The sequence below is a fragment of the Astyanax mexicanus genome, chromosome 14, assembly GCF_023375975.1.
Source record: "Astyanax mexicanus isolate ESR-SI-001 chromosome 14, AstMex3_surface, whole genome shotgun sequence".
NCBI classification, from domain to species: Eukaryota; Metazoa; Chordata; class Actinopteri; order Characiformes; family Acestrorhamphidae; genus Astyanax; species Astyanax mexicanus.
This window is the reverse complement of record NC_064421.1, coordinates 18,185,058-18,209,577: the sequence shown is the minus strand read 5'-3', so window position 1 is coordinate 18,209,577 and position 24,520 is coordinate 18,185,058. Positions and strand designations below refer to the sequence as shown.

At 35.7% G+C, this 24,520-nt stretch overlaps 2 protein-coding genes across 5 annotated transcripts; one reads left to right on the top strand and one right to left on the bottom strand.

The window, feature by feature from the left end:
• Positions 1-2,955: 2,955 nt before the first annotated feature.
• Positions 2,956-14,934, top strand: ahi1 (Abelson helper integration site 1). 4 transcript variants are annotated; one of them, XM_007251947.4, is made up of 27 exons: positions 2,956-3,064; positions 3,774-3,832; positions 3,937-4,061; positions 4,796-5,364; positions 5,562-5,671; positions 5,822-6,008; positions 6,126-6,318; positions 6,424-6,519; positions 6,599-6,784; positions 6,871-7,023; positions 7,134-7,266; positions 7,476-7,599; positions 7,698-7,927; positions 8,017-8,123; positions 8,273-8,391; positions 9,215-9,345; positions 9,651-9,791; positions 9,982-10,172; positions 10,891-10,936; positions 11,209-11,246; positions 11,360-11,477; positions 11,722-11,777; positions 11,937-11,999; positions 12,116-12,278; positions 12,386-12,444; positions 14,287-14,366; positions 14,541-14,934. In XM_007251947.4, the coding sequence occupies exons 2-27, from the start codon at positions 3,823-3,825 to the stop codon at positions 14,722-14,724; spliced, it is 3,612 nt and encodes a 1,203-aa protein (XP_007252009.3). In that variant the 5' UTR covers positions 2,956-3,064; positions 3,774-3,822; the 3' UTR covers positions 14,725-14,934. The 4 variants fall into 4 exon arrangements, with proteins under 4 accessions (XP_007252009.3, XP_022528701.2, XP_007252010.3 ...); XM_022672980.2 differs by having other exon boundaries at positions 12,386-12,480; XM_007251948.4 differs by lacking the exon at positions 12,386-12,444 and having other exon boundaries at positions 14,541-14,747.
• A 582-nt stretch (positions 14,935-15,516) lies between these two features.
• slc18b1 (solute carrier family 18 member B1) lies at positions 15,517-24,509 on the bottom strand. Its single transcript, XM_007251949.4, has 14 exons — positions 24,355-24,509; positions 21,770-21,903; positions 21,534-21,629; positions 21,360-21,433; positions 20,508-20,655; positions 20,092-20,248; positions 19,036-19,172; positions 18,693-18,794; positions 18,500-18,591; positions 18,323-18,418; positions 17,844-17,918; positions 17,669-17,762; positions 17,529-17,578; positions 15,517-17,321 (listed from the first exon to the last, which is right to left on the bottom strand). Exons 1-14 carry the CDS (start codon positions 24,380-24,382, stop codon positions 17,243-17,245), a joined length of 1,362 nt encoding a protein of 453 aa, XP_007252011.2. The 5' UTR covers positions 24,383-24,509; the 3' UTR covers positions 15,517-17,242.
• Between the last annotated feature and the right edge of the window lie 11 nt (positions 24,510-24,520).

The following is a 24,520-nucleotide window of genomic DNA, read 5'->3' as shown; positions in this document are numbered from 1 at the left end:
AAAATAAAGCAATTTATTTTCAAATTCTTGTACATTCTTCATTTATACCATTACACTGGTTTTAATAGCTTAAAGAGGTCGCAGATTGGAAATGCAATAAAATTTTGTTGTATTGGACATATAATAAAAAACAAAAGTGCATACTGTTAACAAGGAAATAGAAAATTAAAGGTAGTGAGGATCATACGAAACAAGGCAAGATAAAAATATATACAGTACCAGTCAAAAGTTCACACCTTAAATTCAGCAGTTTTTCATTATTTTTAAATGTATTAACTATTAACTATGAAGAAAAAAACATATATAATTATTTAATAAACAAAGGTTTGAATACTTTGAATGTCTTGCCCTCTGAATGTGCTTGAGAGCATCAGTTGTGTTGTGAAGAGGAATAATTGGTATACAGTGATTAACAGTATACCAAAGTTAACAGCACCCCAGATACATGCTACCTAAATGCTTCATGTATTTTGGTTTAACACTTTTAATTTTATCTATTTTATCTATTATGTGTTTCCTTATAGTCTGGATGACGTTACTATTCATTTACAATGTATTTACAATTTAATTTACAATTAATACAAATGTGTGTCCAAACTTATAATACAATAAATACCAATACAGATTTTGCTTAATTAGCACAAAACAGTTGCTAGACAGCAGCAGTGATTGTACATATTATTAACAGTGTAGTGTAATCATTGACCATTTATAATAGTATAGCTTCATAAAATTAGTAATTAGAAAAAAAAAATGTAATAATTTAGTGTCATTGTAACGTAAAGCCAATAAACCTTTCATGATTAATTAATTATGAAAGGTTAATAAAGGTTTGTTAAAAAGAGAACCCAATTTAGAAGTTACAGATTCAACACAGTGAACATTAACACATTTAACATGTGTTAAACACACAACTCAAAAACAATAGGTTAAATGTGAAATAAATATGATTTTATTATTGAAACCCTATTGTGTATGCCCCATATTGCAAAATTGACCTGATGGCTCATAAATGCTTAGTCCACTGTACACTGTAGGACATAATAATAATCATGCTTTGTTAAATTATTTTAATTCTTTTTTATTCATTCGTTCTTTCACTTTGTTGGGTCTGTAACCAAATCCAAGCAATCTGACAAATGGTTTCACAAAAATAGGGCAGAGAACAGTATCCTCTAATCCTCAATGTGCTCTATCAACTGCTGAACAATAGATCTAGATTGCTAGACACAACAAAGGGTGAACTCAAAGTTATCCAACATTAAATAATCTGTTTTCAAATAGGTCAATAAGAGCAATTTGCTCCTGAACTATCCCTGCATTGCATGTTTCAGGCACACAACATACACCTAAGTTTATCAGGTCATTAACAGACCACTTAGTCCATTATTGACCCTTTGAATTTGCACAAAGAATTTGTCTTTGGATTCACAAAAGTTAAAAGCATTTTAATCTAGTGTGCAACCCCCAAGAAATTATTAATAATTCAAAGTCCTATAGACCACACTTTGTGTGAAAAATAAAGTATCTTATTGTCAGTCTATTATTTATCTTGCCACCCTGATTATCCTAGCCAGTTTACTTTTACTTACTAAAGTTAAATGCCCATAACACAGAGAAATATTAAACATTAGGCGTAGGTAATACGGCCCTAAAATAACAATACAAGGTTTTTTTATAATAACAGTTTTCTTGTTAATATTACAACACTTCAGTAAAACATCTGTTAAATGTTCTCTATTTGCAGAAAAAAAAGTTACTTACCAAGACAATTATACAATATATGTCAGACATACAACAAACCATCCAGAATTGTTTGTATGTAAAAGGAGATCAATCAGAATCAATCAATAAATAGATTTACGATTTAGGGCTCATCCCCAATTTATTTTTATATTTTATGCAGATTTTTTTTTCTGGTTTGTTCTACTGCTCCACTGTATGATTAACTATCCTCACATTGCTAATTTTAACCACTCTCATATGTTTTCTCAAAAAACTTAAGACTTGAGTTGGGCAGTTATTTTAGGAAGGTGTCAATATGAAAGTTCACAATATATTAGTGCAACCCAAAAAATAGATAATCATTAAAAAGTTAATTTATTTCAGTAATCCAGTTTAAAATGTGAAACTCGTATATTATTTAGATGTCTTACACACAGAGTGATATATTTTAAGCATTTATTTCTTATATTGTTGATGATTATGGCTTACAGCCAATAAAACCCTCAAAAACAGTGTAAATTTAAAAGTGTAAAATTAAATCTGCATCACGGATCTCCTTGTAGAAGCTGCACTGACTTTGGACTTGATATAACACAGTGGACCAACACCAGCAAATGACATGGCTCTCCAAACCATCACAGATCAACAGTAAATTCTGCATTTTATTTGGAAATCAAGGGACCAGAGTCTGGAGGAAGAGTGGAGACGTGCACAGTCTAAGCTGCTTAAGGTCTAGTGTGAATCCACACTGAGTGAAGGTTTGGAGAGGTGTCATCTGCTGTTGTTGGTCCACTGTGTTATGTGTTTTTTCCCTCTGCTTCACTCTCCCTCTGACAGCTGTTATGGAGATGCGGATATCATTTTCCAGCAGGACCTGACACACTGACCACAGGGCAAAAAGTATCAATTAGTCTTATATAATTTAAAAAAATTCAGAGGCACTGATTTCTGGGTTTTTATTGGCTGTACGCCATAATCATCAACAATAAAATAAATAAACGCATAAAATATGTCACTCTCTGTGTAATACATCTGTATAATACATGAGTTTCACATTTTAAACTGAATTACTGAAATAAAGTTACTTTTTTCAATGATATTCAATTATTTTTAGATACACTTTTAGATGCTCTAACGCTGGCTGGTGAGAGTCAGACACGTTGCGCATGTCTGTTTGTTCCACCAGAATGCGCAGTCTGATTCCGCTTTTTATTGGCTGTCTTTGAGGTAACAACACACAAGGGGCGGGGCTAAAACTTGTTTATTGTTGGCTGCCATCGCAACGAGTCAGCGGCTAACGGACTGTAAACGTTTTCATAGGATATGGTTTGATTTTCAGGTAAATAATCCTGTTTTGTACAACAGACACTTTTATTAACTACGCGACCCATCTAAAAAAAGGCGGGCTGTTACACTGGGGTCGCTGTTAGTTAAGGAATTAACTGGCTAGGCTGTATCCTACTGTAGTAACACGTTAGCCAGCTAGCAGTCCTGCTAATCTATGGGACAGTGTTTTCAGTGAGAGAGCGGAGATTCATTCTCAGGGGGCGGCTAATGTCCTCTCGGGCGCCGTTATAGCCGGGAATGTTAAACCAGGCACAGCAAGTTCTGTTGTTGAGTGGAGTTTAGAAACTGAAAATGGCCTGTGGCCCCTTTTTCTCTATGAGTGTAGCTTATTTAGTGTTTGGTACTGCAGTAGAGCTAGCTAGCGTTAACTCAGCAAAGTCAGCACCAGACAAGATTGATTTCGCGGTTAGCTGATCAGCTAGCTCGGTTACCTAAGCTAGGCTAGCAAGCTGCCTTACATCATGACTCCTGTACCGAGCTATTTTAACCAGCTTAAGCCAATAGAATTCACTAAAGGCTAATTAAAGCTTCTTCTGGATTCAAAACACTGGCTGTCTCGTTAGCTAGCAACAATCTAGCTAGCTAACTACATTTGAACCAATAATCGGCTAGCTAAACTAGATAGGTTAACTAAGTTACTTCTCCTGCTTTGTTTGACAGTTTAACTAGCTAAGATAAATAACGTTAACCTATGTTTTCAGTTTCAGGGATCTTTTGTGCACAGAATGACTTTGCTCCCAGTGCTTGAGGATGCCGGCAGGTAATCACACTTTAATTAATGTTACCATCCAAACCATACCAATCCAAACATATACTGATTACCTTGCATGTGGACGGGCAACTAATACTGTTTGTGATGAACAGGTCAGAGTGATGTGAGAGCAAAGACTAGAGCCCGTTTTGACGAGGTGTTAAAGAGATACACAAACCCTCCCTCAGAGAAAAAGAAGTCCAAACAGCGAGGAGTCGAGCTGCAGGAGAATGTTGTGGTAGGTTACGTGGTTATGGAATGTTTAGGGCTATCAAATATGAAATAATAATAAAATAATAATAATAATACAATTATTTTCTCTCAGTCTTGATAAATAAAGTACCAGCTAAAAGTTTGTCTGTTTTTTGTTATTTTTTCCCCTACAATGTTAATGAATACTGAAGTCATCCAGACTATGAATGAACACATAAGGAATCATGTAGTAAACTTCCAAGTGTTTAACAAACCAAAATACTCTGTGAAGCATTGAGGTGGCTCTTATCTGGGGTGCTGTTAACCTGCAGTTCTGAGGCTGGTAACTGAACTTATTGGTCCTAATGAGTGCCAGTTTTATCATAATGTTTTGATTGGTCTTTGCAAGTGCATTTGAGGATGCTTTCAAAGTTTCGGATTTAATTTTTTAAAGTATTTCTAAAGTATTTTTTTTTCCTTCCTTAGTTGAGAGGTCTTGCCATAATATGAATTAAAACATTACTCAAATAGGGCTATTTAATATATACCAAGTCTACATCTTCACAACACAACTGATGCTCTCAAACTTTTTAAGAGGGCAAGAAATTCAAGCAATTATCTCTTGACAAGTTCAGCACAGCTGTTACCTGAAAGTCATTCCAGGTGACTACCTCATAAAGCTGACTAAAAAAATGGCAGAAAAAAAACATGAAACATGAAACAACAATATCTTACTCTGTCATATTTTAAAACTTGATTTGTTCTTGTAATCCCTTTTAGCTTCAGACATTGAGCAAAAACTTGGATTTAAGTAAAACCACAGAAGAAGATGAGACCATTCTCAATAACACGTATGACCCTACACAGGGTAGCCCAAGGTACACTAAGAACAGACGCAGGGAGGTCGAGGTGTCAGAGAAGATCAATGTCAGCAATAATGTAAATGGAGAGAAGTCCCCACTGGCCTCAGGAAAGAAGAAGACTAAAAGAAAGCTGCCCCCACACCCACTTGTTCAGGATGAAGTAGACACAGACAGAAATGCTGCAAACTCTGAAACAAAAGTCACTGTTGAACCAGACTGGGGGCAGAACAGAAAGGGTAAAAGAGGGAAGAGCAGAGGCGGAAACAGAGATAGTGGACACAACGCAGGCTCTGAACCTGAAGATGATCTTCTCAAAGAATATCAGCAACAGATTAGTCAAGATGAGGAGAGGGCTATAAAGAAAACAACTCATAACAGACAAGATGAAAAGTTGCCCAGGAGCCAGGAAACCTCAGTATTAAACAATGAGCTCGGAAAGAAGAAGAAAAAGAAGAAGAACCTGAGGGGTAGTGATGAGGATGAAAGGTAATTTACAGAAAGCATTTGTTTTTTAGTCGTTTGTGTGTGTGTGTGTGTGTGTGAGAGAGAAAGATCTTGTTCCTTAGGTTTTAAAGCATATTGCAAATATTGCATATAATGCAAGTGATCCTTATTCTTTGTTTTTACATTACCCAGTTATCAAAGCTTTTATATATTTTTTTTCCATTGAAATTTCACCACAGCCATTCTGAATTTGAGAAAATAAAGGAGCCTATTCAAGGTGATGCTGTAGAAGAAGACACCGTAGATACAGCAAAACCCAAAGGAAAAAAGAAGAAGAAAAGAAAAGATGGTAAGTCATGTAACACCTGCCAGTCATTCTAGTGAAACTGTAAGATTTATGAAGTATTTACAATTTTAAGAGTATCTAACGCAGTTAGGTTTACCATGCATATGGTTATAGTTTAATATTTAGGCCATGTTTCTGCTTTTTTGGCTAAAGTGGTAGTTGAGGACAGTCAGACAGAGGTGGAGGATTCTCAGAGGCAGGTCTTTGATGAAAACCTGGTGCTAGGAGTTTACATTCATCGTACAGACCGACTCAAGACTGACCTTCTGGTGTCCCACCCCATGGTCAAAGTGCATGTTGTGGATGAGATCACTGGACAGTACGTCAAGAAAGAGGACAGGTGAGAATATGACATTTTTCAGTTTTAGCTTTTGACCAAATGTGCAGTTAAAATGACTGTGCTTTCCACTATATTGGCAATTTTATCTAATGTATTTGTAATTTCTTTTATACCCAGCCATCGTCGAGTGTCTTCCTTTTATGAGCAGGAGAACATTGAGCACATCCTTCCAATCATAACTCAGCCTTTTGACTTTAAGAAAAACAAGTCAACAGTCCCAGAGTGGGAGGAGCAGATCATCTTTAATGAGCGATTTGGTTATTTTCTTCAAGATAGTGAAGAATGTCCACAGGTCATCCTCTTTTTTGAGGTGAGCCAGTATTGTCTTTTATTTTTTGATGATTTAGTGTATTAACCAGTGCTGGTTTTGCCCGAAACAGAAAAAAATATAAAATATTTATTATTTTGTTGATAGGTTCTTGACTTCATCAGCATGGAGGAAGCAAGATCAAATGTCTCTGCTGATCAGCATGAGCGTGGATTTCGAAAAATTGCTTGGGCTTTTTTAAAGGTACCTGAACATTTTTGTGCTTGATGCAGTTTACCATAAACCTGTTGAACTTTTCCTGAAAGTGCATTTTTTCTCTTAGCTTGTAGGAACCAACGGTGTGCTGAACATAGATAGTAAGCTGCGTCTCCAGCTGTACAGCCCTCCTACAAGAGCAAAGAAAGTTCCACAGACAGTTGAAGTGTTTCAGTGGTGGTCAAAATTCCCTAGGAATAGATATGCCTCAACTCTTTATGTGACAGTGAAAGGCCTCAAACTACCAGAACATGTAAGTCAGCCCTGCTTCATCATTTAAATCCTAGTACAAACCAAAGTATTTGGAATGTTTAGGCTTGACTTGACTGTGCTGTACAGGTTGACCCTGGTATTCGCTCAATGATGGCTCTGCAGCAGGAGAGGGGCAGCACATCATACAGTGAGCTGCACACAGATCTTGCTCAGAAAACCTCCACACAGCTGTTAGAGGGCAAAGCAGAGGTCATAACGTGGAGTCGCTTGCCTGGACAGGTATATTATTCACCATCATCAAGGATTTGCTAACATTTTGAAGCCACACATGTTAATTCCTGAAGACTGTGCAATAAATTACAAAAATAATATATAATTTGTGCTTCTAGGTGTGTCGTATTCCCAACAAGCTAATGCTGTCATTCCGTGGAGGTCAGATGGGCTGCTTTATTCTACGCTTCTCTCATGATGGCAGGGCTCTGGCTGCTGCTTGTGCAGACAGGGATGCTTTTCCCATTGTAGGTGAGTGATTGACCTTACTTTAGGTATAGCATGTCTACTTAACTGCTGTAGGTCTTCTCTTATTCTTTGAAAACCTGTTCTGGTAAATGACTTGCACATGCATGTTATTCAGTTAGATCATGCAGTATAAAATCATTGTTTGTATAATGATCATTCTTTCCTAAATGGGAAAAATATATATTTATTTCAGAATTCATGTTTTTTCGTAGTATACGAGATCCCTTCAGGTAAAGCCTTGGCGTCTTTTAATGGCCACCTGAGTATTGTCTATGATCTCTGCTGGACCAGAGATGACAGGTGCCTCCTCTCAGCATCCTCTGATGGAACGGTCAGGTAAAGGCTTGAACACTGTAATATGTGTCCATTAGCATTTAATAGATGTAAAGATCTGTGTAATGATTAACAAAAGGCTCCTTTTTTTTCGTTCTCAGAGTGTGGAACATTGAAAGACTCCAGGCCCTTGCACAGAAGGTCCTCCCTCATCCATCATTTGTATATTGTGCTCAGTATCACCCACTAAACCAGAACCTGCTGGTTACTGGCGGTTATGACTGTCTGCTCCGGGTCTGGAATCTAGACGTCAAAGACGTGAACGGACAACTGCTGCAAGAGTTTGAGGGACACAAGACTTTCATCAATGCTCTCTGTTTTGACAATGAAGGTGGATTCTGTATCTCTTTTATTATACAGTATGTCATAAATATTAATGTTTTTGTGTTGTAATTCCAGCATTATTTTTTTTTTTTACAGGAACGAGAATGTATTCTGGAGACAATGCTGGCGTAATTGTTGTGTGGAATACTAAAACTGAGGATAGATCTCGGCATGGTCCAACACATCTGTGGAAAATTGAGAAGGTAAAATCTTAAGAAGTAAAGATTTTTAATAAAAATTCATTTTAGTAATTCCTGTAATTTCATACAAGCCATTCATGTAGTTATAAATGTAAACCAATGTGTACCAAAGCAAGGAATAATACTTACAATTCATTGAATTATGCCCACAGGAGATAAAGGAAAGTGATTTGAATGGAATTCCCATCAACTCCTTAGAAGTGCACCCAAATGGCAGGCGTCTTCTAATCCATGCCAAAGACAGCGTTTTGAGAGTGATGGACTTGAGAATGTAACTATCCTTTATTTTTTGTTTTTTTTTGCAGCTAAAATATTTTTGACGTTATTGTATTAGTTGTTATCTAATCTATAAGAGAACTACAAAAACTCTGAAATTTATGTCTGTTACATGTAGGCATGCATATAATTTACCCTATATATACTGTTCAGTGCAATGCAGTGCAGTAATTTTAGAAACCTGTGAAATATTATGATCAAATTGCTATTTATTGGTAAATCAGTAAGAATAAATAGACATACCTTCACTCAATAAGTGGTGGTGGTCTGTTTTCTAGAAAGGGATTAGGCTAGCCGTAGACTATGTTTTCTTTTTCAATGGAAATTCTCCAATTAAAGTGCCTTGTAGTGTAAGATTAGACTTAATCCCTGTCTGGAGAACTGCCACAGTGTGTATGTCATGCTGGCGATGGAATTAGATTAAGGCTATGCATTAGCGAGGGTCATCCAAAACAACTGCTGAAGTCACAAAATATCATCTAAGTCTCAAAATCTCATCTTTTGCCATGTCCCAACTCTATACTGACCTTTAGGATATGCTTGTGGAGCCTTCTGCATTGAATGTGGATGTGATTTCTGCTTGTCTGCTTGTAGCTTGTCTGTTTGCATTGACAATTTAAGCCAGACACTGCTGGTCACAATGCATTTCCAGTACATGTGACACTGTGGATAGATTAGTGTTAAATTTTATATACTCATCATTTTAGATGTACTGACATATCACTGAGAAACTAAAACTTGCAGGTCATTTGCATTGTTGTTATTTATAGAAAAAATAGGTCTTTGTAATGTGTCTTATCTGAATTTGTGTTTTGCAGTCTTGCTGTAAAGAAATACATAGGTGCCACAAATTACAGAGACAGGATCAACAGCGCCTTCACTCCATGTGGAAGCTTTATTTTCTCAGGCAGCGAGGATGGACTTGCCTACGTGTGGAATGCCGAAACAGGTAGGCTTCTTACACCAATATAATTCCAATGAAAACATTTTTTAACGGACTATAATGTTTGACTTTTTTTTGTACAATGAAAGATTGAATGAGAGGTTAAAAGGAATTACAGAGATTAAAGGTTAACATTACAGTCATGTTTTTTCTTTATCAGTCACATGCTGACAGTGGTCTAGATTACCTCAGTACTGTTACGCAATGTGTCTGGTTCTAAAATAATTTAACACAGTAACAGTTTTATGTATTCAGTTCATTTGGATTAGTGCTCACAGTGATCACTGTCTGTGCTTTCTGATCAAACGCAGGTGATCAGGTGGCTGTGTACTCAGAGTTGTGTTATCCAGTCTCTCTCCGTGGAGTGGTTTTCCATCCTCATGAACACATGGTGGCTTTCTGTGCCTTTGGGCAAAGTCAACCAATCCATATATATATGTATGACCGTAAAGGTAAGAATAGATAAATATGAAAAAATATATATAAATAATACACAAGTTAAAATAAATTGGTAATGAGGTTTAATATATGAACATGATTTACATTGTATTTCCATAAACTATGTAGCTCTACTACAAACTACTGTATATCATCTATAATATCAAATTTAATAGAGCAGTTTTTGTCTCTTTTTGTGTGCAGTTGCCCAAATGGACCTGGAGAGCTTGCGGGGGCTAAGCAAGTCTGAGACTGCTGACAATAAAACAGCCAGGAATCAGTCTGATCTACTGCCGTTCCAGGATACCTCAGCCTCTGGGGTGGACCGATTTGCCAGTGCTGCTCGCATGTCACTGAAAATGCAGCGTGTCAAACAGAAACTGGATTCAGTTATAGTAAGAACATGAATAATTTTAATGTAGATACATTTATAATATAAAGTTAAGCAGTTAAGGTAAATAAATCCTATCCAAACTGGTGCACTCACTATACTGAAACCTGGTAATTTTCTCATGACCATTTTTTTAATTATTATTTTTTTCACCATTTTCCCCCAATTTGGCTATCCAATTGTCCCACCCCTTTGTGCGTCCCCATCACCAGAGGCACCTGTGACCCTAGGAGGATGCGGATGAGCACATGCCTCCTCCGACAAGTGTGAAGTCAGTCACCCCTTTTTTTAATCATTGCCTGAGCAGCTCGGAGAAAAGCACAGCGGCTAGGTTCCAATACATCCGCTCACAGACGCCTCGTGCAGCGAGGCCAATTGTCTCCCTCTGATGCTGCATGAGCGGGGGTTCGAACCTGCGACCTCCTGCTCATAGTGGCAGCGCATTAGACCGCTGGACCACTCGGCGCCCCTCATGACCATTTTTAAAGATATTTTAAACAGACACCCACATCAAGTTTTCCCTGCATGTAAAAAACAGTTTTAAGTAGTCAAAGATGAATTTTAACATTTAAAAGTTGTTAAGTATTGAAATTGTCCCTTGCCTTTACAACATAAACCTCAAAGAATCTAAAGGTTGACTGTGGGTCTTCTCTGTGTTTGGCCACTGACTCTTGGTGATAAGAATATGTTATTAAAACATGATTTATTTTTATATTGTTCAGGAGCCACATCGCAACCCATCTGTCATGGACTATTATTATGAACAGGGTAAGTAGTTCTTTATTGTTCTTAAGCAATTAATCACAATAAGTCACAATCAAGTCACAAATCTTAGTTTTTGTTCATATATTTACACATTATCTTTTTATCTTATAATAAATACGTATTAAAGACCTAATTAAAGAACTTAAAGAACCTTATTAAGTATATATATATATATTTGATTTCTACTGATTAAGTCCAGATATATGTTTCTATATTAGAATTCATATAATAATATTAAGTTGTATCTTAATGTATCTGTTTTACTTTAATTTAAGGAAGCATCTCTCAGATGGGGAAGAGCTTCACACCAGAGGCAAGTAATATGTGTAAAAAACAAAACAAAAAATATTAAACATTTATATGAATGTCACAAATATTTATTTTCAAAATCACTTTAGTTAAAGTATCTGAATATCTGTGTTTCAGAGCATGAATATGTCTCTCCCTCCTCCATCTTTGCTGTCCCCACACTCCAAGATGCTGCAGCACTCCAGCTCGTTTAATACCCAATTTATACCTCAGGCCACTCTCAGCTCACAAACCTGTATGTTTATCTCACTGTAATGTATAGGGTTTGTTTTCCAGACAGGGATTAATCCTATTTTAATTCTTATTTTCCCTCTTCTAAAATCACAGTTTAAAATTCTGTGTAGTCTAGGATTAGGTCTAATCCCTGTCTGTGGAGCTGCCCTGTAATGATTTTACCAAATACTGTAGCCTTCATATAGCTTCATGTAATTTAGGAGCACAGCTTTTTTTTTTCATTTTTTTCTTCTTCATTCTCACAGTGGGGCTAAGTGCTCTGGGCCAACCCATTAAAAGAGCTCCATTCCTAAGGCAAAGGGTAAGATAGAGATAGAGAATACATGTCCAGGTAGATGTATTCACTATACTGAATTTATAGCAAGTTGAATGTAGAAATACATGTTTGTATTGGCTGTTCATTAGAGCTACACCACAATCATATTGTATTATTAACGGCAAATTCTATTTATTTCCTCAGAGCATACCAGATTATGAATTTTCTCATGTAGTTGAGAATGACATGGCACAAGTGCAGCAGACGGTATGTTTTTAGCTGATACAATGACTTTAAGAATGTTTTATCTGAATTCATACATTTTTCTCTAGAGTTTACATGGGGTTGTTTAACTGAAGGCTTGCACATGTACTCTCTTCTAGGTTGTGTCTTTGTATGACTACAGCGCTAATCGATCTGATGAGCTAACAGTACGGCGCGGGGATGTTATCCATGTGCTGTATAAAGACAATGAGAGCTGGTGGTTTGGGTGCCTAGCCAATGGACAGAAAGGCTACTTCCCTGCAGCCTATGTAGCTGATGAAAGTGAGTAGAATCTTTCTTGGCAACTCATAAGGTTTAATAAATTAAGGCTTAGCTGTCATAAACTGCTTGTCAGAGTGAGCATTCAGTTTTTTCTCTATTCCACACAGAGGGATTTGATGAAGAGTTGTCAAGGGCTATAGAGATGCAGCCTGGCCCTTCGGAGCAAGTAAATCAGGGATTTGACAGATCTACACCAACTAAGGTAATGTGAACAAGATGTCGGTAAAAGTGAATCTATCAGCTATTTTAATTAGTATATTTACCATACTTGACATATGCAGCTCTGGAAAAATTGAGACCAAAAATTGAGGTTTTAAATTAGTTTCTCTGATTTTGCTATTTATAGGTATATGTTTGAGTAAAATTAATATTGTTGTTTTATTATATAAACTATGGACAACGTTCTTCCAAATTCCAAATAAAAATATTATCATTTAGAGCATTTTTAGCAGAAAATGAGAAATGGCTGAAATAACAAAAAAAGATGCAGAGCTTTCAAACCTCAAATAATGCAAAAAAAAAAAAAACAAGTTAATATTCATAAAGTTCATAAATCAATATTTGGTGGAATAACCCTGGTTTTTAATCACAGTTTTCATGCATCTTGGCATGTTCTCCTCCACCAGTTTTACAAACCGCTTTTGGATAACTTTATGCCACTCCTGGTGCAAAAATGTAGCAAACCTAAGCAGTTCAGCTTGGTTTGATTGCTTGTGATCATCCGTCTTCCTCTTAATTATATTTCAGAGGTTTTCAATTTGGTAACATTAAAGAAACTTTTTAAGTGGTCTCTAATTTTCTTCAGAGCTGTATATACTTGTATTAAAAAAAATCTGTAGTTGAGCACTGTGTAGTTCTATTATTACATCTTATCTTCCTGTTTCTCTGCATACTTTATAATGCTCCATTTACCTTGTTCTTCAATGGTCAGGACCCCAAATTACATTGATATGGTGGTGGTGTGTATTGCACTTGTACAATTGGATTAGAAACAACAGTGCTGCTAATGTTTTTAAACACCTCTGTGTCGCTGCTGGACTAAGAACAGTTTACCAAACATCTTGTCCATCCCACCATCCTGAGAACGGGCAAAAGGATTAGCAACACAAACTGTGCAGCATCAGATGAGCTTGTGTCTTTGACTTTACATCTACAAAATTGGAAAAAAAGTAAAGTAAAGTGGACAGTAAGTGGGCACAGCGTTTCAAAAACATATGGCATCATTGCTGTCTGATCCACTTAAACCACCACCATACCTGTGTCTCTGCAGTGCTGAGAATGACCCACCACTCCAATAATAGCTGCTTTGTGGGGTCCTGACCATTTCAGTATGCAGAGAAACAGATGGACTAAAGCCTGTAATTCTAGAACTTAATATAACTGATATAATGGAAAGTGAATGTAGAAACAAGTAGGTAGTATTAATGTTATGGCTCGTTAGTTTATATACACACCATAGTTGCTTCAATGCAAAAAAACTAAATCTTGGCAAGTGAAATTCTCTAAATTTAAGGCAATAAATCTTATTTTCTTCTCTGATAAGACTTTTTGTCTTACTAAGCATTGTAAGTGTTAGATTATTTTGCTTATTTTAGGTATATTATCTTAATCATTCGTATTTAGAATTTGTACCTTATTTTAAGTTATCTTAACTCAAAATAAGCACAATCAAGCAGCAATCAAGTTATTCTGAAAAACAGTGACTTTTTAGCTTGATTTAGGTGTTACTTCACTCATTTTGAGACTTTGCCATTGCTTTTTGTAAGAAATCTTACTAAGAAAATTTTGCTTACCGCATTGTCTGATTTTTTTGCTTAATATACATATATTTATCTTAATTTGCATATATTTTGTCTAGTTTTTGCCAATGGATTTTTTGCAGTGTTTGATAATTGTTTTTTCTTTTGAAGTACTGGGGTGTCCATAAGTATGGTTGGAAGAAATGGTGCAGTGTGTTTGATTTTCCTATCTTCCTTATTTCCTGGCTTCCTGTCGTGTCCTCCCACAGATGTCCGCAGCCATCAGTGCCTCTGGAGAGCTGAAGATAATTTCTGAGCAAGACACTGACGTGGAGGCATCTGTTACCAAGTATGCCTCTGTCTTTCTCCACCACATCCACTAATTAAATTGTTTTCAGAACACCAGAGTTATTTAGCAACATTTTTAGTCATATTAACTTTATTAATGTATTTTTCTTTAAAATATTACTGATTTGCTTAATTTAATGGCTTGACATGTAGTCTTTCCTACCCTTATTCTAAGGACCAAGAAGAAGAAAAAGGTAAAGAAAAGTGAGATCACTTACGATCTATCTCATAATCAATCATCTGATCCTGAAGCTCCTGCACCTGCATCTACACGAAAAAAGAGACCTCTTCCAAGGTTAGGACCCACCAACAGTGCTTTCAAACCATCTGCTGCAAATCAGGAGCAGCAGCCATATTAATAAATAAGGGAAACATATGCATACTGATGTTAAGAATGTGCTTATTTATTTTTGTAGTCAAGCCTTATATCTGAATGTATTTTGTAATTTTATAATGAATATTTTTAGTTTTACTAAAACAAAATCACTGTTGTGATATGTGTGTTTGTACAAGTATTTGATATCACATCTGCAAGATTTAAATAAACACCCAAATATAGTTTGGAGAAAGATGTATGATTTCTATTAAAAAACAAGCAACAATCACATTATTTAAAAGCATGGACACTTGGACCTCAGTTTTGACTATTTAGAGTGGGAACTAATGCTTCCTGAACCTTTTCATACCTGGTCACTTACTGTGTTTTGAGAATCACAATTGTATCTGGATAAGATACAGTCCTGATGCATCTAAGATCCATTTACCACACAAACTACACACATGCAGTGACCAGGTGTCCTGAAGAGTTTAAATCCTTGAACTACTTTTAAAAGAACACATGAAATCAGTGCTGGTTCAATGTGACACAAAAACCTTGTGGTGTGTTGCACTTTACACCCTTGAGAACTACTGTAATATGAGACATATTCTGAAACAGATTTTGCTTTGTGAAACATGAATTCATTCTAAAGAATCCTAGCAACAACCTCAGGGAATGATGCCAGCAAACATCTACTTACTGTGTAGTCATTGTTCTAAAACGTCTCAGTGGTTGTAGGTTGAACCAGGGCAAGCACAAACCTGTGCAGTGAAGTAATACTTATTTCAAATCAGAAATACAGAAAGAAAAATCACATAATCAGCACTGGGCGTCATTTCTAATCTTTTATTACCTCACACATTATTCCATTGTTTCAGTGATCATATTAAGCAACAAGCCTCAGTAAAAGCTTTCTATCAACATAATGGTGATTTGGTCACACACACACACACACACACACACACACACACACACACACACAGAATACAGCTTGTTTCAAAACCCTGAGCACTCACTAAGCTAAAGTTGTAAATGCATTAGGTGGCAAAAAACAAACATTCACTCTATTTAAATAGAAGAGAAACACATTTTATGGAGCATACAATGATTAACCTATACACTAACTACTCATATTATAGCACCACTGATAGGTGAGTTCATCCTGTTCTTGATGTTGATGTATTGAGTTAAGAAAATGTGCATGTGTGAGGATCTGTGCCAAACTGGGATGGCTAAATCATGGGTCATGGGTATCCAAAGTTCACTGATTGAATTCATGCAGGCCTTACCTCACATTGAGCTGCAGAGCAGTGGAACTATTTTCATTGGAAAACCTTTGGGGTGAGTTGGAGGTTTGATTGCTTTTGTTGCAGAATGCAATAAAATCCTCACAGTAATGCTACAAAATGTAGTAGAAACACTTTACTGGACAGTATAAAAAAATCTCCTTTTTTATACTGTCCAGTAACATTGACAAGCAGGTGTCCCAATACTTTTATCCATATAGTGTATTTTTATTAAATTCCAGCATTTCTTAAAATAGTTATTACAGATATAAGGCTTTTACAAAAAGACCATCCATATTTAATTTAACCAAATATGAGTGTTTAAACTGAATCTGAAAGTGTTAAACATGTCTGTAATACATGGTAAACATACACAATCATACATTGTATACAAGTAGAACCACTTCAAGCTTCTCTTTAAAGAGAAACATTATAAAGACAAGACTTTGAAAAAACACATTTCCATTTAAAACCTGAACAAAAAGATTTTGTGCTGATTAAATAAGGCACGTGTTCTTATCAGTACATTATGTACTGATATGTATTGCATATACAGTAAATATACAACTTCTGAGGTACTGACAGTTCAATGAGCTACAAACAGCACCGTGTTTTCTTAGCAGTGACTATCCTATTTCCATATAATATTACAATGAGATATAACAGTGTTTACTGTTTGGCATAGTGTAAAATAATAGTTTAGTGAAAAATATAATAAACATGATTTATCACTTATGCAGTATGGATTACTCAACCGAGACATGTTTGGTGTCTAAAGATTACCTCTGTAACTCAGAACGGAAGATGCTAGTCTAAAGTTGCTAAGAAAACAAACATGCACACGTCCACAGATCTAGCTAAATGGTGGGGCAGCCAGTTTAGCTCATTGGTTTAAATGAGGTCTATCCAATAAATAATTATTAATGTAATTTTATATATTCATAAAACAAATATATATACATTTTGGGAAGTATTCACCAAGATAAGATTGGTAATAGTCCAAAGTTTGTTAGCAGTGTAGCCTTCTATTGCAAGCTACAAACGTCAGGTATCATGTCTCTGCTGATTGAGTGCATTCGGGGTCGGTGATAAATAATGTGTATTTGATTCTTGTCGAACTGTTCTTTTGACTTAACTGTACAATTCAGCTTTGTTTTTGGCTACAATACATTTATCCACATTCATAATATACCATTTTGTATAATAAACATAGTTCTTTTTTTTAATAGGGCTACAGTGTTGCCATGATTTTTACACACATCAAAATACATATCAGTGATGAGCATTAGAGAGCAGAGGGGATTTTTCTTCTATAGACAATGTGGATTCAGTCACAGTTCTTTTCTGTGTCCTAAAATTAAAAACAAACAAGCAAACAAATAAATAATGGGAAACAGATATAATAGAGTAATGTCTGGGTTCATATGTATTAAACAATAATATTAGAAGTGATTAGATAAATGAGTATGTACAATGTGTAAAGGTATTAATATGGCATTATAGCCAGCTCTAACTTTCTGTTAGTAAATAACAATCCCAGCATAATCAAATAAATTACCTTCTGTTTTGTATTTCTTCATTAGCAAAATATATTATTTGCAGGAATGCCTAGAGAAAGGGTAGATAAATGCTTAGCATCTTAATCAATTCCAGATTTTTTTTTTCATGCTTCGGTACTAAAAAGATTATTTTACTTACAGCGAGAAATGCGAGTGCTCCTTGAACACCTGCACTCCATTCAAAATTCAATTTTTGTGTGATGTATCCACCAAAAGTGGGCCCAAAGAACATCCTTTCACAAAATAAAGAACAATAATTCAGGCTTTTTAAAAGGCGATCAAGGAAATTCAAGCAAATCCTGTTTTACACTTACCCAGCCGACCACACAGCAGAGAACAGTCCAGATACCAAACCCAGTGTGCTTAAACCCTCCTCAAAGTCATTTTCACTACAAAGTGAAGAAACAAAGGTTATGTCTACATTCATAACTTGGGTTTGACTTAAAATGTATTTTATTATAAGTTATTTCTCCTTTATTTACCCTATTCTCTTCTCAAATTGCACATTAATACTCCCCCTTATTACTGGTAATGCTCCCAATTTGAGGTATCCCATATAGAATTTTACACAATAATATTGCAAGAATTTGAAAATAAAAAAAAAACTCATACCCTATTAACAATATTCTTGAAAGAGTCTATTTTGTATTTGTTCTGCCTTTTTTTTTACTGTTTTTATATTTTTTGTCTTAGTCCACTGGATGCCTATTAATTTTTTTTTTGCTTATTATTTGTGTACTGCTATACATGTTGCATATATGGTGCAGATTGGTGTACTTGTATGATCCCTTACTGAGCACATAAGAGCATCTCTGTGAAGGTTGGAATGCAAGTCATACACAGAGAGAAGCCGATGACCACCAGCATGAGGACAGTAAGCCAAAGCTGACTAAAGAAACAAAAAAGTAGAATGAGAATTCAACCTCCCAACCTGTAGCATCCTTTATTCCTTTATTGATGTGTTGCTTACCTCCTAATATGGAATATTGGAACAGGACCAAGTAAACAAAAGCTAACTGCTGTTGCCATTCCTCCTACCACCATCATCCATCTCCTGATATACTGTAAAAAAACAGAAATATAACGAGTGTGAAAAACATCCTTTTAAAAATGATCAACTTTAAAAAAAAGCGTCCCAACCATATGTTGTACAGTCTGCTTACTGGATACTTATCACTGATTATTCCAAACAAGGGGGAAGCAACTGCATAAGGTAATGAGACCCCAACCATGAGCAGACCCACAGATCCAGTGCTTAGGCTGAACTGTTCATAGAAAAGGGAAAGAAGCCATTAGATCACTTATGTTACTAAAGAATTTGCAGTTTTAGAAAGAAGACAATTTAGAATTTTGAATGACTATTTTTATTAACACATAGGTTATTAGTAGAGCTATAATGAATATAAAAAATATATATAACTTCTCTATATGAAAGTACTTAAAGTACTTTTGTATTTACTCAAACCTATATAGTTTTTTTTTGTGAAAAAATAACAGAAGTTTTACCTTGTCCATGGCAAATAATGACAATGTTGCATCCAGAAAACCAATTCCTGAGCTTAGAGTGAATATCACAAAGCAAATGAGCATAATCTTTACTTGGGAACACAGCCTGAAGAAAGAAGCTTGTGAGGCAACGGCATCTGTGAGGGAACATACACATACAGATATATTTAGTGTATATTAGACATTGCAAACAGACAAATCAAAGATCAGTATATCAAAAATATATTAAAATATGACAGCACATAGGTCACACTTTGTGGGAAAATAAACACTTATTTAAGTGTTATTTAAGCAATAATAAACAAGAGAGAATGCTATAGCTACACAATGCAGACAATGGCTGAAATCATGTCTGAAAATCACCAGTGTTTCAATGTCTCACATACGAACTCAGCCTACAGCACAGACCTCAGGTGTATTATTGGGATTATACCACATTTTAAAACAAACACTCCTCTGAAGGCTTTGTTTTCTGCCATTTTCACAGCATTTTTTCCATTTGCATTGTACGTTCACAGATAATTATGGGTAACCAGAGGACTGCAGTATAGGATCTGGAACAGATTATATTAGATTACACCATAGTTAATTTACCAATTACTGGGGTTATGAGCAACATCTATTAATTCTATTGCCATACAGTGTTGCCAGATGTTAACTTACTTTTATGAAGCTCATCTTTGTTTGGTATTTACCTGCTCTGTTATTCCGATTATCCATTCTGCCTTACATCGTTACGTGGTCTCATTAGTTGATCTGATTCCAGGTCTTAAACCACAACTGTTCTACCCTACCCACCTACTAACTTACAAAGAGTACTGCTCCGTTTTAATCCCACAGTGCCTGTGTTTAGTGTAATGTTTGAAATGCGTTTAATAATCATTTGTGATTTTACTTTAAATAAGGAATGAAATATGATAGACACTAATATCAAACAGTTTTTAAGAACGGTGATTGATTATCTCACTAAAGTGAATACAAAAGTATGATTCACCATGCAGATGCAGTGTTAAAAAAAAAAAGAAAAAAAAAGTAAAACGGACATATTTTACCAACCAAAATTGGGTAAAATCCACATGTTTATGGGAACAGCCAAAAACAGAAGACATCCCAGAACAATAAAAGGAATTTCGTATCCAAATGACTGATACATCCATCCTCCAAATGGGGGTCCCAAGATAAGTCCAATTCCTGTAAAAATCTCCATGAAGCCCTGTAAATTTGAAATTATACGTAAATCAAAGTAATAAATAACACACTTAAATAACAACACACAAACAAGCAAAACAAAAACAGAAATGGTAAACATTATTTGATCTCATGAGAACCTTGTCTAGAGCTACTCCTCTAAATACAATCAGGCATTCCAGTAGCTTAGGCCTCAAGAGGCTCTATTGTAAGAGTGAAACAGTGCACAGTTATCTCCTGAATACCATGGCTACATTGAAAAACAAGTAGTGACTAAAACTCACCAGAATAGTTGCAATATTGTGGGGGAAAACCTTTGCTGAGACAGCAAAAGAAGATGTTACTGCAGCAGCAAAGCCCACTGCGTTTACAGACCGTATGACAAAACACAGCACTATAAAAACTGTTCCTTCTGGAGCCCTGTCGAGAAAACTGAGGTAACAAAAATAACATTAACGGAGAAACACAGTAATATAAGCTACATCAGTTGCTTTGCATCCTAAAATTTTGAGCAACAAAAGTTTTATCTGAATTCTTGTTCCTGCATCTGCTGAATACAGACTGATCAGTACACTGGTTAATATACAGAACTTCTGGTTTTATCTGTGTCTGTGGAAATGTTTAAAGTTATAAATTAGTGGTTATTTTTTTTATCTCTGCATTGCTGGGAATGAAACTCACAACATCCTGTCAATGGTGAGCCCAATGAATTACGCCAATTTAAACTATAGCAGCAAATAGACTGAACTGATGAATTTAACCCTGGAAACAATTGTTAAATTAACAAAACCATCTAAAAATGTATATAAACCTTTTATTGTAATAAGTAAATTAAATAATACTTATAGGCAACCAAATCACTAAGACTACAATAAGTAATTTACACTGATATGATTAATGTCTTAGGACAGGAAATATAGATATCAGGCCTCACTTAAACTCCGGTAATTAAGGTCACCATGCCATGAGCACACAGGCCAGTGTTCAATCTCACTCACAAGATAACAACTTACAACTTATACAGGTGTGGGTGTTCCCAGCACGTCCCCTAAAGCTAAAACTTCAATAATGATACAAAATCTACTTGGGTGTCCACAGAAAGCCTAAGAACATTGACTAAACATCTCAGTACTCACCCAAAGACTACAGTGCATCCACCTGAAAGGAACAGCCCTGCAGTTATCATAAATTTGGCTCCAATTTGAACAATCTAAAAGAAATAAATTCCACCGATGAAGTGTCTGTGTATTCTTAAAACAGGATTTATAAACTAAACCTACTTAGTAATTCAAACTGAGGCAACATCTTACATATTTCCCCAGTATTAACGATCCAACCAGTGTGCAGAAAGCATAGCATCCAAATATCATCCCAATTACTGTTTGGCTGACTCCTTTCTTCTCTGCCTGTGTGAAACACAAGTCTCACGTGTGAGATCTATACGGTTTATGCATGCTGAACTATTTGCTTTACCGTGCTAATTCATTCATTTACTCTTGTGTTATAGATAGTACACAACAAAAAGTACAAAAAACATACAACCTACCTCAAGTGGGAAGAATGGACCCAGAATTGAATAGCAGATCATTGAGCTGAAGTTTATGGATGCCATTGCAATTAAAGTTAGGATCTGTTTACGGGTCATCTTTGGGGCTGGCGTCTCTGGTTGCCCAGAGCAATCTACATAATCAGATTCAGAGAAGCTTTATTGACATTACTGTTACATTCTAAAATTACAATATGATATAAGCAGCAATAACAAGAAAGTAAAGATATAAGTAAAGTAAATAAGTAATTGATTGAAAAAAATATTCTGGCAAATTTGCAAAAGCATGCATTTAAATTATATACATATGCTTTATATACTTGCTCACACTTATACAAAGTAATACTTAAATAAAAGAACTGTGGTGTTGTTTGCTAGACTATAAAGCCAGGCATGAATAGACACGACAAGACAAGTGTTCTAAACTTCTTAGGTGGATGTGTGTAATACACAAACGTACCAAACAGGTGTATAAGAAATGTTACTTAGCTAAGGTCAATCAGATTTAAATATTCTACTGCCTTGTTCCACATTTCATAGGATCATTTATATTTTGGGTTAAAAGAATAGGACACTCGTTCCACTAAAACATTTTTCTTTGGGGCTCTAAGCAGTCCAACGGATTAAGGTGCTGCTACTCTGATCGAGGCATGGCTGGTTCGAATCCCGATCATGTCGATTGCCATCAGCTGCCACAGCCCCGAGAGAGCACAATTGGCCTTGCTCTCCCTGGGTGGATAGATGGCACTCTTTCCCCACATCATGTCAGTCAGGCATCTGTGAGCTGATGTATCGGAACTGAGTAGCTGCGCTTTCCTCTGAGCGCGCTGTGATGCTACTCAGCAGTTCGAAAAGAGGAAATGGCTGACTTCACATGTATCGTAGGAGGCATGTGCTACTCTTAACCCTTCTGGTGTTGGGGAATCACTAGTGATAGAGGGAGTCCTAAGAGTGGGTTGGGTAATTGGTCATGTAAATTAGGGAGAAAATAGGATAAAAATTAGAAGACAAAAAAGCAATTCATTAAACAGTTTATTCCATACAGTTAAGAAGATGGCTGTGGCCACTTTTGTCTATTAATGCAGAAGATAAAGTAATTAAAGTAATTTTAGCTACTACTTTGCTAAGTTTACACACAGAGGTGTCACATAAATTATTAGTCTTGGAGAAAGTGGTATATTAACATTTGTGAATAATTTTCAGTAAACCTTTCCAGTAAGGTATTACAAATGGGCATACCTGTCAAGTCTCCCGTTTTGGCCGGGAAACTACCGTATTTTACTCCTCTTTCCCGCCGTCCTCCCGTATTAGTATTTTCCCGTAAATGTCCCGTATTATATTAAGATTAAAAAATATATATTATTGAGGAGACAGGGCACTGACCGCGCTGTGTCTCTTAACCAATCGTGGAGCCGGTTCAGGAGAAACAGCCAATCAGCTTGCAAAGGAGAGTCAGTGTGGTGAAGCCCCTAGTCGCTGTGAGTTCAGGCAGCTAGTCGGAGCTGCTGATGTTAAAACATATCTGGATATTCAGCGATTTTTTTTAAAGAAAGGTAAGGGTAAGCTAATCATGTAAACTGTGATGATTTTTTTCTGATAGCTGCTTAAAAATACTCGTCTCCGAAATAAAACACATAGATTAAACCTTTTAAAATAAAAAGATTACAGCTTGTGACTCAGTTTAACTAGAAATGTGGAGAGGACCGAAATTAACTGAACTGATCAGGGGTTGAGTAATCAAAAGAAAGAAGTATTAATTAAAAATTATTAATTGTGTAGGCCACTTAGGACTAATTTTTACTGATGGAATATATCTGGTCCATGTCCTTTTAGTAAAGGCTCATAATACTATTTTTAGGTCACCTACAGTCATTTTGCAGAATTTGTGCACCCTTTGTTCAATTTTAAATCTATTAAATAAATAAAAAAATATATAATATAAAAGAGTGCATTTATGGCAAAAAAGTGAAATGACATGAAATCTTAACTTTTTTTATATCTAGAAAAGGATTTTTAATTTGGCTGTATTAAAAGAATGACATATGTAGGAATGTCCACAACATTTCAGATTCTGATAATCTAATTGTAGTGTGTAAGTGGTTCACATGTGGTTATTTTAGATTTTTTGTAAACGTGTCTTAAAATGTAAGGGATACTGAACCTTCGTTGGGCTGGTGGGACGGCTTTAAGCGGACAGAGGAAAATATCCCTTATTTTTAAATCTAAAACTTGACAGGTATGCAAATGGGCAAAAACATAACATATGAAATTGTGCCTCTTTTGTACAAAAATCCATAAGCATTTCATTTCTGAGGAGTGTGGTGTATTCTATGTAATACTTGTATTTAAATAGATCTTAATTTTACGCTGGAAGTAGAAGGATTTATCATCTATGAACTTATTAGTGTCAGTATTCCATACATTTCTAAGCTTACTATGCTGTGTTTTAATGATTGGACAATGATAATCTTTCATTTTTTATATATAATTTGGATACATTAGGTAACCTAAGTAGAAATTAACTGTAGTTTGATATGCTGTATAAATAGCAGAGATTAACAGAAGTTTAATATAAGTTTACAGACCTGCAAGTTGGTCAGGGATAGTATCCATGTCGGTAAAGGGACTGTAGAACACAAGCTTACAAAGTTCTCCTGTAACACTGGAGCTACTCAGAGTTCAGCGGGTAAGTCAGCAAACGCTGATACTTTTCTCCACGCGGACTCCAACAAACGCTGTGATTGGATTGGC

What these genes read in the sequence shown, in the direction of transcription:
- ahi1 (XM_022672980.2), top strand. An exon ending in AGCTGCAGGAGAATGTTGTG is followed by an intron (nt 4,062 to 4,795) that starts GTAGGTTACGTG and finishes AATCCCTTTTAG; the next exon opens with CTTCAGACATTGAGCAAAAA. An exon ending in AGGTCATCCTCTTTTTTGAG is followed by an intron (nt 6,319 to 6,423) that starts GTGAGCCAGTAT and finishes TTTTGTTGATAG; the next exon opens with GTTCTTGACTTCATCAGCAT.
- slc18b1 (XM_007251949.4), bottom strand. Translation starts at nt 24,382, where the DNA reads ATGGATACTATCCCTGACCAACTTGCAG. An exon ending in CCAATATTCCATATTAGGAG is followed by an intron (nt 18,419 to 18,499) that starts GTAAGCAACACA and finishes TTGTTTCTTTAG; the next exon opens with TCAGCTTTGGCTTACTGTCC. An exon ending in TCTGCTGTGTGGTCGGCTGG is followed by an intron (nt 17,763 to 17,843) that starts GTAAGTGTAAAA and finishes ATTTTGTGAAAG; the next exon opens with GATGTTCTTTGGGCCCACTT.